The sequence below is a fragment of the Protobothrops mucrosquamatus genome, unplaced genomic scaffold, assembly GCF_001527695.2.
Source record: "Protobothrops mucrosquamatus isolate PMUCROS unplaced genomic scaffold, P.Mucros_1.0 scaffold14, whole genome shotgun sequence".
Classification (NCBI taxonomy): Eukaryota; Metazoa; Chordata; class Lepidosauria; order Squamata; family Viperidae; genus Protobothrops; species Protobothrops mucrosquamatus.
Genome location: NW_015386401.1, coordinates 1,405,457 through 1,420,145, shown reverse-complemented (window position 1 = coordinate 1,420,145; position 14,689 = coordinate 1,405,457). Strand labels below are relative to the sequence as shown.

The window sequence follows — 14,689 nt, the reverse complement described above, 5'->3', positions numbered from 1 at the left end:
GGCCAGAAAGGTGATTAAAATGGGGCAAAACTCACTTAACAAATGTTTCACTTAGCGACAGAAATTCTGGTCCCAGTTATAGTCCTAAGTTGAGGACTACCTGTATATTGTACAGCAACCTGTGTCATAATGTCACATTAAAAACTTTAACTGTCAACGCCGCTAACGTCGGATGTTCTTGCTTTGACAACATGCAGCCATTTTCCTTTACTTTATGTTTTACTCTTAAAGTTAGAATTAGAGGATACTGGGGGGGGGCAGGAGGAGGAATGTGCATGGGGGATTAGTTAGACATAACAACACTGTATAAGGGTGAGAACCAAGGCCGTTTGTAATAAGAGATGATAAGACATGGCGGGATGTAGAACTGGTGGGAAAGCCCGCATTTCAAACTAATTGGAGAATGTGATTTAGGACTGTTAGTTAGAGGAGGGAATTGTGCTTTGATACTATGTGCTTAGGGGAGGGGAAGTCAGATTTTGGCTTGGACTATGTACGCACAGATGTGTTGCTGCTCAAATAAAGATTCTTTAAGGTAAACAATGCCTCGAAGTTCTTTGAAGAGTTTCATCTGTCAGAACCATGACATTAACTTGACAACACTGTTTAGGAGCAGTTGTGTGGATCACACACACACATCGGTGGGGAACACTGACAGAACCGTCAGTCTCTCCTCTGATTTCTCCACTTAGCTAAAGCCAGATCCGAAAATGCAGAATTTGAAAATTGCTAAAGCCCGAGGCGGGAAGATGGGCTACATGTCAGATTAATGGTAAAATAGTGGAGCAAGAATAGATGCGCTCATTATCTTTGGGAGACACAATTTAGAGAAATGAGGAACTATCCAGAGCTCAGATGATTTGCAAAATGTACAAACCATAGAGATCATGCTTGGTGGAACGCTGTTGGAAAAATAGAAGGAACTACTGCAAAGGTTATGTCTGGGGCAGCTAAACGAGCATTATCTTCCCAGACCCCTTGTTGAAGCTTAATTAAAGCTCTTACAGAGCTTGGAATACACATGGACTGCTGCATGAGAGTGTTGTTTAAAGAAAGAAGTTTGGACTTGAGCCAGGTCAGAGAGCAGACACATTTAAAAAGAAATCACAATTCAGAACTGCAATTAAAAACTATGCCGTGATGAGGATGGGTATTCCGTTTGAAATTGCCCAGAGAACAAGAGTGAAGTATTTCCCCCCTCAGTTTCTCAGTTTGCAAACAGGAACTGTTTGCACCATCAAACTGGGGGATTATTTTAGAATAAATTTTAATATAAAGTTCACACTAAAAAAAAGAGACATGTCTTTGGGTCTGCATTTCGCTTCCAGATTTATCCATGTTTCTTTACCTACTGTACAAGTGTGGCAAGCAAATTTTTCCTACAAGCTTGCATATTGTGAAATACACCAGCATTTCTGTAGCAATATTTATCTCTCTCTCTTTTTTTTTTTTGGTTTGTGATTAGCAAGCTAGTGCTGTAAGATCTTGCAAATGCCAAATGTCAGATATCACTAACTTTTTGTTTATATATATGGTGCGTCTATAGTAAGCTTCTCTTCAAAAATAAATCTAAACAAATTACATCTGCTTCCGTACCGGGAAGATGCTATTTTGTGAATTTCCTGTTTTAATGGCATCAAGTTGGTCTAGAAAGGAAAGAAACACCGGACCTTTGCTTGCTGCATTTCAAACTCTGCAAATCATTGGTTTCCTAGCCTAAAATATGGCATTTTCTATATATTAAACTATATGCACATTCACAGCCCCAAGCAACCCACCACATATTTATTTACTTGTTAGATTTTTTTTTATCCTGCCTTTATTACTCAACACGAAATCAAATATTACTCAAGTAACTGTTCCTGACAGTTAGAACAATTAACCAGTGGAACAACCTGCCTCCAGAAGCTGTTAGTGCTCCAACAATGGAAGTTTTTAAGAAGAGACTGGACAGCCATTTGTATGAACTGCTATAGGGTTTCCTGCCTGAGCAGGGGGTTGGACTAGATGACCTCCAAGGTCTCTTCCAACTCTATTATTGTTATTGTTTCACCTAATGTGTTTTAGTAAACTAGAGAAAATACAGACTTACAACAGTTCACTTAGTGGCCGTTCAAACGACCACTGAAAAATGTGACTTACGACCGTTTTTCACAGTTACAACCTTTGCAGCATCCCCATGATTCTGTGATCAAAATTCCAATGCTTGGCGACTGGTTCCTATTTATGACCATTGCTGTGTCCCCCAGATCACGTGATCCCCTTTCGGGAACTTCTGACAAGCAAAATCAATGGGGAATCCATCGGGCTACTAACTTACCAGCTGCAGTGGATTCATTTAACAACGGTAGCAAGAGAGATCGTAAAATGGGGCAAAACTCACTTAACAAATTCTCACTTAACAACAGAAACTGCGGGCTCCATTGTTGTCGTAAGTCGAGGACTATCTGTACCGATTTGGTGAAGATCCATGGTTGCGGCTACGTCACGTGGGAAGAAGAATTGCAGTCAATTTGGGCTTCTTTTAAAATATTGCAATGCTGAAAAATGGAAATCATCTATGAATACCTATAGACCTGTGGTGGCGAACCTATGGCACGTGTGCCAGAGTAGCACTCAGAGCCCTCTCTGTGGGCACATGTGCCGTTGCCCCAGCCCTGCCTCCCCCTGTGCCCCCTCCTTACCAGCAGCCCCCTGGAGGAGAGTTGCCCCCAGGCACGGCCCGCACGGAGCACCGCAGCCAAGGACATGGCAGCCAGGCAGTGTAGACAAGACCCTGCCCTCGTGCCCCGTCACACGCAGATGATGCTGCGGGGCGCGGGCGAAGGGTGTGGCCGCCATGGTGCTGCTGGGCCACCTGGGCAATCTGCGGCGGGCCGTGGAGGCAGTGGGTAACCCTGCGGGCAGGCGGGGCAGGGGGCAGGGTGGGGTGGATGGGTTTTGGGCACTTGGTCTCTTAAAGATTCACCATCACTGCTATAGACAATAATTTTTTTCTAGGAATAGCATGGGTAGTTCCCGAGTTCGTTTAACAATCATTCAGAGTTACAACGGCGTTTAAAAAAATGACTTCTGACATTGTTCACACTTATGACTGTTTGCAGCATCTCCCTAGTCACGTGATCAAAATTCAGACGCTTGGCAACTGGTTCCTATTTATGACGGTTGTAGTGTCGCGAGGTCACGTGACCCCCTTTTGCGATCTTCTGACGAGCAACGTCAATGGGGAAGCCAGATTCACTTCGTAACCGTGATAGTAGTAACTTAACAACTGCAACGATTCACTTAACAACCGTGGCAAGTAAAGTTGTAAAACGGGGCAAAACTCATTTAACAAGTGTCTCGCTTAGCAACATAAATGTTGGGCTCAGTTGTGTGATTGTAAGTTGTGGAGTAGCTGTGCTAGCAATTTAAGGGAGGAGGAAAACCATTAATAGGTACGGAAGGATGTCAATACATGCCCAGTCATCCATTTTTAAAAGGGAAATGCTCAGGAATAATCAACCTTAACCACAGCAAAAAAAAAAGTTACTCCAAATATGAGAATCTCCCTACAGCCAAGCCAATTTTTATAGGAATATGAAAGGAAAACAGAGGAACTCTTTGCAATGTCATTATCGCCTGAATGCAGACCCATGCATGGATTTTTTGTTTTTAAGAGGCATTAGTGCAGATGTTGAGATTTAAGCAAAGACACGATAGCAATCTTTAAATATCTGAAAGGCTTTCATATGGAAAACAGATTTGTCCTCTGCTGTTCGGTGGGGCAAGACTCGGGCTGGGCGAAAAAAAATTGCCTGCCGAAAGCCATCTTTGGTTAAACTTTAGAACTTAAATTCCTAATATGGCATTGCAAAATCTGAGGGCCCAAACGACCTCAGTGCCCCAGTTGCCTCTGAATACTCATTTTTTAATGCCACAGAAGGGAAATGTTATAAATGCACGAGAGATCATCATACTAAGGGTGTTTAATATAACTTTTAATGAAATGTTCGTTTAAATTAAGTCAAAATTAACAAAATCATGGCTAGGCTGCCTTCTTTATTTCAGTCCCGTTGATTATGTAATGAAAACTCCTTAGGTCATTGGGTTTTTTTAAAGCTTATTTTGTATTTCTGGAGAATTTTGGTTTTAAGATGGAAAGAAGACAGTAACATTCCTTGTAAAGACATGAAATTGTGCCATGAAAAGTCTCCACTTCCCTCCATCCCACAGAGTGAACACACAAGGACATGAGGGAAAGGCCTGTGAAACAGAGATGTGGTAATGCAGGAAGAGACGAGAAAGGCTGCTGGATGTCGGGATAATCAGCTCCAGATCCGCAAGCATTTTTAATTGTTCAGTGATTGTGATAGCAAGATGACTAGCCCCCACCCTCAGCTCCAGAGTGGGGAAATTAGGTGGAAAATTCCAAGTTCTACAGCTGGGATGGAGAAAGCATGAGATCAGCAGGCCAGGAATTAGGCTGGGAAGGACTTGAACTTACTCAATTGTTCCAAGATTCCTAACTGATTCATTACTGATTGTAAGTGGGTGAGTTGTTTGTACTACAGTGGGGGGGGAGGAGGAGGAGGAGGAGGAGGAGAAGAAGAAGAAGAGGAAGAGGAAGAGGAAGAGGAAGAGGAAGAGGAAGAAGAAGAGGAAGAAGAAGAAGAAGAAGAAGAAGAAGAAGAAGAAGAAGAAGAAGAAGAAGAAGAAGAAGAAGAAGAAGAAGAAGAAGAAGAAGAAGAAGAAGAAGAAGAAGAAGAAGAAGAAGAAGAAGAAGAAGAAAGCATTCTACAGTTGTACAATAATACCGTGCCCTTGATGAAAAAAATTTAATTATTCTGTGGAGGCTGTCTTTAAAAAAATCTACCAATTGCCCGTGTAGCATCAACCTTCTATTCTTCTAGATGTGTGATGAATACATCACCTAGAACGTCCCGTCAATCTGGCTGTGTATGGCTTGGAAATTCTAGGAGTTGTAGACCTGGCCAAAGCTGAGTAAATGTGTTTCTCCTCTCCCACCAAACAGCTCAGCTTTTTTTTTTTGAGAAGCCCACCCAGCCTTCCAAGACCACCCATCAAAAGGTCTGCAGGATGAAACGGATCCAGGGGATGTAATTGGCAATGAGGGTATAGACATCCGGAAACCACCGATCACCACATCTCTTTCCGTTGAAGGAGACGATGCCCAGAACGTGTTTCCCGCACACTAAAGGGCCTCCTGAGTCACCCTACAAAAAAAGGAAGAGATGGCAAAGCACAAGGTCTCAGTCATGGCCCTTGGGCAAATGGCTCCAAGCCCCATCCCCATGTCCCCCCCCCTTGCAGTAACATGACATCAAGCCTCAAATAATAACATTAATGACAAAAATGTCAAATCCAGTCTAAATGGCTGTCCACTCTCTTCTTAAAAACTTCCAGTATTGGAGCATTCACCGCTTCTGGAGGCAGGTTGTTCCACTGGTTAATTGTTCTAACTGTCAGGAAATTTCTCCTTAGTTCTAGGTTGCTTCTCACTTTGGTTAGTTTCCATCCGTTGCTTCTTGTCCTGCCTTCAGGTGCTTTGGAGAATAGCTTGACTCCCTCTTCTTTGGGGCAGCCCCTGAGATTATTGGAACACTGCTATCATATCACCCCTAGTCCTTCTCTTCATTAAACTGGACATACCCAATTCCAGCAACCGTTCTTTATATGTTTTAGCCTCCAGTCCCCTGATCATCTCTGTTGCTTTTCTCTGCTCTCTTTCTACAGTCTCAACATCTTTTTTACATCATGGTGACCAAAACTGGATGCAGTGTTCCAAGGCATTGTAAAGTGGTATTAACACTTTACGTGATCGTGATTCTATCTCTCTGTTAACGCAGCCTAGCACTGTGTTGACTTGGCAGCTGCAGCACACTGCTGGCTCATATTTAAGTGATTGTCCACTACTACTGTTGAGCCAAGTACCACCTATACCAGGGGTCTTCAAACTTGGCCCTTTTATGACTTGTGGACTTCAACTCCCAGAATTCCTCAGCCAATCATGCCTGGCTGAGGAATTCTGGGAGTTGAAGTCCACAAGTCATAAAAGGGCCAAGTTTGAAAACCCCTGACCTATACTATACCTGTGCATTTGGTTTTTCTTGGCTAAATGTAGAACCTTACTTTTTTCACCATTGAATTTCATTTTGTTAGATAGCGCCCAGTGTTCAAGCCTGTCAAGATCCTTCTGTATCTTAAGCCTATCTTCCGGAGTGTTGGCTATTCCTGCCAGCTTGGTGTTGTCTGCAAATTTGATGAGTTCCCCATCTATCCCCTCATCCAAATCATTGATGAAGATGTTGAAGAGCAATGGGCCCAGAACAGAGCCCTGGGGCACCCCACTACACACTTCCCTCCATGTAGATGCAGTTCCATTGAGGACCACACGCTGAGTACTGCTGGTCAGCCAGCCAGGAATAATAGATTTTGGTAATCCCCAAGGACAATGGAATCAAGGCAAAAGAAGAAGAAAAACCCAGATGGTAGAGAGATAATGATCAGCATGGGTAGATTAGATCCTGCAAAGTCACTCCTGTAGTCATTCATTCATTCATTCATTCATTCATCATATCGATACAGGTAGTTCTCAACTTACAACAGTTTACTTAGTGACCATTCGAAGTCACAACAGCTCTGTAAAGTGATTTATGACCATTTCTCACACTTACGACCGTTGCAGCGTCCCCATGATCACGTGATCAAAATTCAGACATTTGGCAACGGGCATGTATTTATGGCGGTTGCAGTGTCCCAGGTTCATGTGATCAGCTTTTGTGACCTTCTGACAAGCTAAGCCAGGGGTAGGCCACCTTGGCTCTTTTATGACTTGTGGACTTCAACTCCCAGAATTCCTGAGGCAGCATGGCTCAGCTTGGAAACCTCTCCCTTTCCCCTCAGCATGGCTGGCTCAGGAATTCTGGGAGTTGAAGTCCACCAGTCATAAAAGAGCCAAGGTTGCCTACCCCTGAGCTAAGCCAATGGGAAAGCCAGATTCACTTAAACAACGGTGTTACTAACTTAACTGGTTCCTTTAACAGCTGTGGCAAGCAAGGTCACAAAATGGAGCAACGCTCACTTAACAAATGTTTCACTCAGCAACAGGGCCTCAATTGCGGTCCTACGTTGAGGACTACCTGTATTATTTTTCCTTTGTTTTCATATACTTCGCTGTACATTGCCAACAGGGACAGTTAATAAGTAGAGTGAACCAATCGGTTTAATCCAGGGGTTCTCAAGCTTGGCCACTTTAAGACTTGTGGACTTCAACTCCCAGAATTCCCCAGCCAGCATGGCTGGCTGGGGAATTCTGGGAGTTGAAGTCCACAAGTCTTAAAGTGGCCAAGCTTGAGGAGCCCTGGTTTAATCCATCAACATTTGACCAACGGCCTAATGGATGACAGCATTAGCCCTTTGTTGATCACATTCTCAGCTTCGCAATTTTACCCTTGCAGTGTTGCAGTCTCGGACCAAACATGGCATATCGAACTCCTCAGCATTCCGAGTTTCTATTTTGGGAAAGTCCCCCCAGGGCTCACCGAGCAGAAACCACGCAGGACGGGACTGGTGCTGGCTGCGCACACCATGTTCTTGGAGACGTGTCCTTCCCACGAGTCGTTGCAAGCTTTCCTGTCCACAATGGTGGTGTTGGCTTCCATGAGTTCAGTGGGGACAGTCGCATAATTTGTGATGTCCCCCCAGCCAAGGACGTGGCACGGGAGTCCAGGGCAAGGATCGTTGTTGGCTTGAGGTAACTTGATCCGCCGGACATTCTTGTTGAAAATGGCGGATCTATTCAACTGCAGGAAGAGAGAGAAAAGAAGAGATGGGCTGCCAAGGCCGGTGTTGCATTTTCACCATGATTCATCTGCAAAGTATGAACCACAAAGAGGAGCAGGGTCAACCTATTCTTCAAAGCACCTGAAGGCAGGACAAGAAGCAGCGGATGGAAACTAATCAAGGAGAGAAGCAATCTGCAACTAAGGAGAAATTTCCTGACAGAACAATTAATCCGTGGAACAACCTGCCTCCAGGACAGCAATAGCAACAGCACTCAGACTTATATACCGCTTCACAGTGCTTTACACCCTCTCTAAAAGGTTCACAGAGTCAGCCTATTGCCCCCGAAAATCTGGGTCTTCACTTTACCGACCTCAGAAGGATGGAAGGCTGAGTCAACCTTGAGCCGGTGAGAATCGAACTGCTGGCAGCCGGCAGTCAGCAGATGTAGCCTGCAGTACTGCATTCTAACCACTGTGCCCCCACAGCTCATAGGTTATGGGTGCTCCAACTCTGGAGGTTTTTAAGAAGAGATTGGACAATCATTTGTCTAATATGGTATAATGCAGGGGTCCTCAAACTTGGCCACTTTAAGACTTGTGGACTTCAACTCCCAGAATTCCTCAGCCAGACACGCTGGCTGAGGAATTCTGGGAGTTGAAGTCCACAAGTCTTAAAGTGGCCCAGTTTGAGGACCCCTGGTATAGAGTTTCCTGCTTGAGCAGAGGACATCCAAGGTCCCTTCCAACTCTGTTATTCTGTTTTTCAGTTGTGTGCACAGGAGGCATGTAAAAATATCAAGATAGGGACCACTACTTTGTGAATGAAGCCCAGCCCATTTTTACCTGTAGGGTGTGACTTTTTTGAACCCCACATTTAGGTGTAACCATAGGTATGGTCCAAAGTTCCTAAGCAATACAGATAATCCTCGACTTATAACCACAACTGAACCCAATATTTCTGTTGCTAAGCGAGACAGTTGATTAAGTGAGCTTTGCCCTGTTTTACGACCTTTCTCACCACAGTTGTTAAGTGAATCACTGCAGTTGTTAAGTTAGTAACATGGTTGTTAAGTGAATCTGGCTCCCCCATTGACTCTAGCTAGTCAGAAGCTCTCAAAAGGGGAATCACATGATCCCGGGACAGTGCAACTGTCAAATACATGCCAGTTGCCAAGCGTTCAAATTTTGATCACATGACCGTGGGGATGCTGCAGCTGTCATAAGTAGGAAAACTGGTCAAAGCCATTTTTTTCAGTGTTGTTGTAATTTTGAGCAGTCACTAAATGAATGGTTATAAGTCGAGGACTACCGCTGTAGACTTGTTCATGGTAGTCCCACTGATTCAAACGCCTTCCTCACCAAGTTGCTTTAGTGAATTCTCCTCATTAAACTAGACATACTCAATAGTTGCAGGAACTGGGTATGTCTAGTTTAATGAGGAGAAGGACGAGGGGGGACATGATAGCAGTGTTCCAATATCTCAGGGGCTGCCCCAAAGAAGAGGGAGTCAAGCTATTCTCCAAAGCGCCTGAAGGCAGGACAAGAAGCAACGGATGGAAACTAATCAAGGAGAGAAGCAACCTAGAACTAAGGAGAAACTTCCTGACAGTTCGAACAATTAACTAGTGGAACAACCTGCCTCAAGAAGCGGTGAATGCTCCAACACTGGAAGTTTTTAAGAAGAGACTGGACAGCCATTTGTCTGAAATGGTATAGGTTCTCCTGCTTGAGCAGGGGGCTGGACTAGATGATCTCCAAGGTCCCTTCCAGCTTTATTCTATTCTATTCTATTCTATTCTAAATCCCAACTCATCTAAGCACAGCTTTGTGCCTTACTCTTTAAAGATTCTTTTCCCACAACGTTACATAAGTTTTATTTGCAGTTTTTATGGCCCACAGTTTGTTCATGCAAAGTGATCCAAAAGGTTTGGGAGGTCTAGAGAGAAATGTTGAGGGGGAGCACTTCAGAAGCTGTTCAAAACAACTGAATGTTGTGCCACACCATCCAGATGTTGGCCATCTGACGTGTCCTGGTCTGTGGAGCTATTTAGCCATTTCCACCCTTCTGGAACTTAAGTATATCACACATGTTGTCTGCAATTATTTCTTCCTTGCGGAAACCAAGATCGCCACCTAGTGTTTACCTTTTAATACACAGAACAATGGAAAACAGACCCCCGGTTTTGATTAATAATTTGGGGGTAGTGGTAGTGTGTTATGGTAGTGTGTTATGAGAGTTTGGGAATTGAGAGACAGGAAATATATCTTGCACTGATGAACAACTAGAATTTCAGTCCCCAATTGCTTGAAATCTGAAGAATTTTCCCAATCAAGCTTAGAAGACAGCAGAACATAGATTAGCCAAGGTTGACTACCCCTGGATTAGATGGCTGATTTGGTATAAGGTGGCTTCCTAGATGCTTTTTAAAATTTATAATTTATTGAGACTCCAGTAAGTAACTGGAATCTTACTTTATTTTGCAGTAGTGAATAATAGTTCAGCAAAAGAGCATATTTGTATTAATGCAAATAGCCTTCAGCATAATTTCTCACGTCTTGACCATTTAGTTAATTAAATATTTTTTAAAGCATCAGTTTTGCAAATGAAAAGCAAGATTTGTAACTGATCTGGCTGAATAAGTTGGCAAACCCTTCCCTAGGAAAGGAAGGGAGGGGAGGGGAGGGGAGGGGAAGGGAAGGAAGGAATAGCAATAGCAATAGCAATAGCAATAGCACTTAGACTTATATACCACTTTACAGTCCTCTCTAAGCGGTTTACAGAGTCAGCCTATTGCCCCCAACAATCTAGGTCCTTTATTTTACCAATCTCGGAAGGATGGCAGGCTGAGTCAACCTGAGCCAGTGAGAATCGAACTGCTGGCAATCCGCAGAATTAGCCTGCGATACTGCATTGTAACCCCTGCATCTTCATGGCTCTTCCTTCCACCAAGGAAGGAAGGAAGGAAGGAAGGAAGGAAGGAAGGAAGGAAGGAAGGAAGGAAGGAAGGAAGGAAGGAAGGCCTGGCCTTAGGATCTTGCACTAAACATTAATATCCTTTAACTGAGACTTTTATCAAAAAAAAACATTTCTTTGCAATGTGCGGTCGCAAAATAATATAATGCTATTCTTCTTCTGCCATTATATACCCAGACAGGTGCCTGTTTCTCTCCCCACACTCACTTTGAGTAAACGGATGTCATTTTTCACTGTCTCGGGATTGAAAAGTGGGTGAGCAATGGAGTTCTTGATTCCAAAGATTTGCTGGGAGGCCTCTGGCTTCTTGAGTGAATGGGCACCGAGGATGACACGAAACTCTGCAGACCGCCTGCCAGGATAAGTTGAGAAAAGATTAGAAGTGGCAATATTGATCCCTACTGCATAAGACAATTTCCACAAGAAAAAGAAACATAACCTCTTGTGGGAAGTCAGCCCCCCAGAGAAGGAAATATTAAAAGGGCAGGAAAATAGATTTCCTCAAAGGATCTTAAAGAGGCTGAAAAGCATGCCCAGTTTTTATTAATAGCCCCAAGTCTCCCTCCCCCAAGCAGAAACCAGCTCTGTAGAAATGCAGATGTAATAATCCATTCAGGAAGGTTGGAGCCCTCCAGCTAGAAGATTAAGAAGACAAAGACACCTAAAATCTGCATACCCCACCCAAACTCTAAGACAGGACATAATAGGATTAACCCACAGATGCCAAAGGGGCACACTCAGACTCAGGTCAAAATACACGACACAGAAAATACAAAACCTCAAACAGGAACAGGAAACAACCTCAAGAGCCCCAGAGGGTATAAAAACCCATTCCCTACATGTGCTCTTTCTCTCTTTTCTTCCAGAGCCATCTTTCTGTCTGGCTCTCCTCTTCAATAAACTGCAACCTTCTTGCTAAAGCAGTCGCCATGTTGTTTATTCCCGGCTTGGACTGAACCATGACGAAGACTTTTCCTTCAACACTCTCTTCAGGAGAAACTTAGTTTTCGGGAAATAGGGCAATACAGGTAGTCCTCAACTTACGACTATAATTGAGCCCCGAGTTTCTGTTATTAAGTGAAAACAATTGTCAAGTGAGTTCTGCCCCATTTTACAACCTTTCTTGCCATAGTTGTTAAGTGAATCACTGCAGCTGATAAGTTAGTAACATGTTAAGTGAATCTGGCTTCCCCCTTGACTGATTTTGAGACGGTCCCAAAAGGTGATCACATGACCTTGGGATACAAGCAACGGTCATAATTAGGAACCAGTTGCCAAGCATCTGAATTCTGATCACATGATCACATGGGAATGCTGCAATGGTTGTAACTGTGAAAAACGGTCATAAGTCACATTATTCAGGGCCGTTGTAACTTTGAACGGTCACTAAACGAACTGTTGTAAGTCAAGGAGTACCTTTATGTGCACACACTGATTTTAAAGTGGAGTTTGGCCCTTTAGTGAACTCACAGTTACGTTAGCCGTAAACGTCAGCAGATCCATCTGCCTGGTTCGCTTTACCCGAACAGAATCCGAGCTGGATCCTCAAAATCTACTATTTGTTTATGTACACAAACAAAAATAGCATTTGAGGAGCCCCTTAAGAAGGGGGAGGATTCCTATGGCTAGAAAGACGAATCAAAGAGAAAGGAATGTGATATATAATTTTGAATACATATTAGCAAGAAGAAGGCTATTGAGTGATTAATTAATATATGGTTTATGATAGTTAACTATTATCTATTATTGTTTGTTAAATACATGAACCCAGACATTATGCTGTTTGCTAAATATTGAGAATGTTATTTGGAAAAACCCCAACCCCAACACTAACCTTAATCCTAACACTAACCAGATCCCAACCCCAACCCCACCTTATTCCTAACTCCATAGAAACTAATAAAAACTATACAAAAAAAAGGTGGAGGATTCCTTTATACAGGTAGTCCTCGACTTACAATTGTTCCTTTAGTGAACATTCAAAGTTACAATGGCAATGGAAAAAAGGGACTTATGACCGTTTTTCATACTTACGACCTTTGCAGCATCCCCAGGGTCACGTGATCAAAATTCGGGCACTTGGCAACTGGCATATAATGTAATGGTCATGTAATACCTTTCATAACTTTCCCAGCTGGCTTCTGAAAAAGGAAAATCAATGGGGGAAGCCAGCTTTGCTTAACAACTGCATGTTTCACTTAATGACTGCAGTGATTTGTTTAACAACCGTGGCAAAAAAAAAGATTGGAAAATGGGGTACACAGCTCACTTCACTGTGTTGCTTAGCAGTGGAAATTTTGGGCTTCATTGTGGTCATAAGTTGAGGATCCCCTGTACAGAGTTAAACCATATTGGGTTTGGAATGAGTTCTTTCACTGACTAACAGCCTTTGATCCATCGCTGATGCAACGTACATGCTCAGAGGTTCTAGCATGTAGCGTGCAACATCCGATAATTTCTTAGTGTGATCTCATTAATGCTCCTCTACCTATTTAAGAGATGTGTTTTTCATATTAAGATGAGTCTACAAGTTACTAAAGTTAAAGTTCATTAAAGAAAGAATGAGAACTAAGGAAAAACTTCCCGATAGTGAGAACAATTAATCAGTGGAACGGCTTGCCTCCAGAAGCTGTGAATGCTCCAATACTGGAAGTTTTTAAGAAGAGACTGGACAGCCATTTGTCTGAAATGGTATAGGATCTCTGGCTTGAATAAGGGGTTAGTCTAGAAGACCTCCAAGATCCCTTCCAACCCCATTATTCTAGGTTCTAAGTCAATGTATGATAAAAGAGAATCTTTGCTCTTGGCATGTTTGAACCAGTTCTCTTATCAGGGTCTACATAGCTTTCTTTATTACTTCAAGAATTAAAAACATTAATCAAAGAAACTCCTAGTTACTGAAAACACTCATCAAAGAAGCCCTCTCTGCTGCTGCCACCATCAATCTGTACCTCAGTCGTTGTATTAAGTTAGGCAAACATTTAGGCAAACCCATCATGTGAGAAACATTGTGCAAACGCAGAAAAGGATTTAGAAGTGTTTCTCAACCTTGGCCACTTTAAGACGTATGGACTTCAATCCCCAGAATTCCCCAACCATTATTCTAGATCAGGGGTAGGCAACCGTGGCTCTTTTATGACTCGTGGACTTCAACTCCCAGAATTCCTGAGCCAGCATGACTCAGCTTTGAAACCTCTCCCTTTCCCCTCAGCATGGCTGGCTCAGGAATTCTGGGAGTTGAAGTCCACGAGTCATAAAAGAGCTAAAGTTGCCTACCCCTGTTCTAGATACTCTCAGGCTATTTGGTACAAATTGGAACTCTAATCCAGCTGACTTTGCATGCAGGCTTACTGGAGAATAATAATCCCCCTGAGAGGGAATAATTTGATCTGTTTGTGATCTAGTAGTTGCAACACATCACACTGGTTGTTATTTACCAACAGAAGAGAATAGAAGACCAATAGAAGTAGCTCAAGGCTGAGCTGTGGGATCCTTGGTGCTCTCTGACCTTGATTGTTTGCCTGCAGATGTTTCATGACCCAGCTAGGTAACATCATCAGTGCTAGAAGGGAGCAGGGTAAGTTCTTACTTACTTGGGGATCTGACAATGAGCTGCTGTCATCACCCAGTTCCGTCCCACCAAGAACCCACCACAGAGGTGTCTGTTCTCCTGTTGGATGGAGGCCATAAAGGGCCGAGAATGGGGTTTCACTTCCTTGCCTCCAATGACCCACGTTCTCCGGATCCCAGCAGCAAAACAAAGACCTACACAAAGAAGCACAAAGGGAGGAAATGATTGATTAAGGACTACCGGTAAGTTACTTAGTCCCCGGATAAAGGGAATAAAGCAGGGGTCTGCAAACCTGGCCCTTTTATGACTTGTGGACTTCAACTCCCAGAATTCCTCAGCCAGCGTGCCTGGCTGAGG

At 43.3% G+C, this 14,689-nt stretch overlaps 1 protein-coding gene across 1 annotated transcript; it reads right to left on the bottom strand.

The window, feature by feature from the left end:
• Positions 1 to 5,063: 5,063 nt before the first annotated feature.
• On the bottom strand, positions 5,064 to 14,485 carry LOC114922240 (serine protease 57-like). Its single transcript, XM_029283090.1, has 4 exons — positions 14,355 to 14,485; positions 10,969 to 11,113; positions 7,545 to 7,805; positions 5,064 to 5,216 (listed from the first exon to the last, which is right to left on the bottom strand). Exons 1-4 carry the CDS (start codon positions 14,447 to 14,449, stop codon positions 5,064 to 5,066), a joined length of 654 nt encoding a protein of 217 aa, XP_029138923.1. The 5' UTR covers positions 14,450 to 14,485.
• Between the last annotated feature and the right edge of the window lie 204 nt (positions 14,486 to 14,689).

Excerpts from the sequence above, each read along its gene's own strand:
- LOC114922240 (XM_029283090.1), bottom strand. The coding sequence starts at position 14,449 with ATGGCCTCCATCCAACAGGAGAACAGACACCTCTGTGGTGGGTTCTTG. Across the intron at positions 11,114-14,354 it reads GCTCATTGTCAGATCCCCAA|GCGGTCTGCAGAGTTTCGTG; the intron begins GTAAGTAAGAAC and ends TTATCCTGGCAG. Across the intron at positions 7,806-10,968 it reads ATGACATCCGTTTACTCAAA|TTGAATAGATCCGCCATTTT; the intron begins GTGAGTGTGGGG and ends CTCTTCCTGCAG.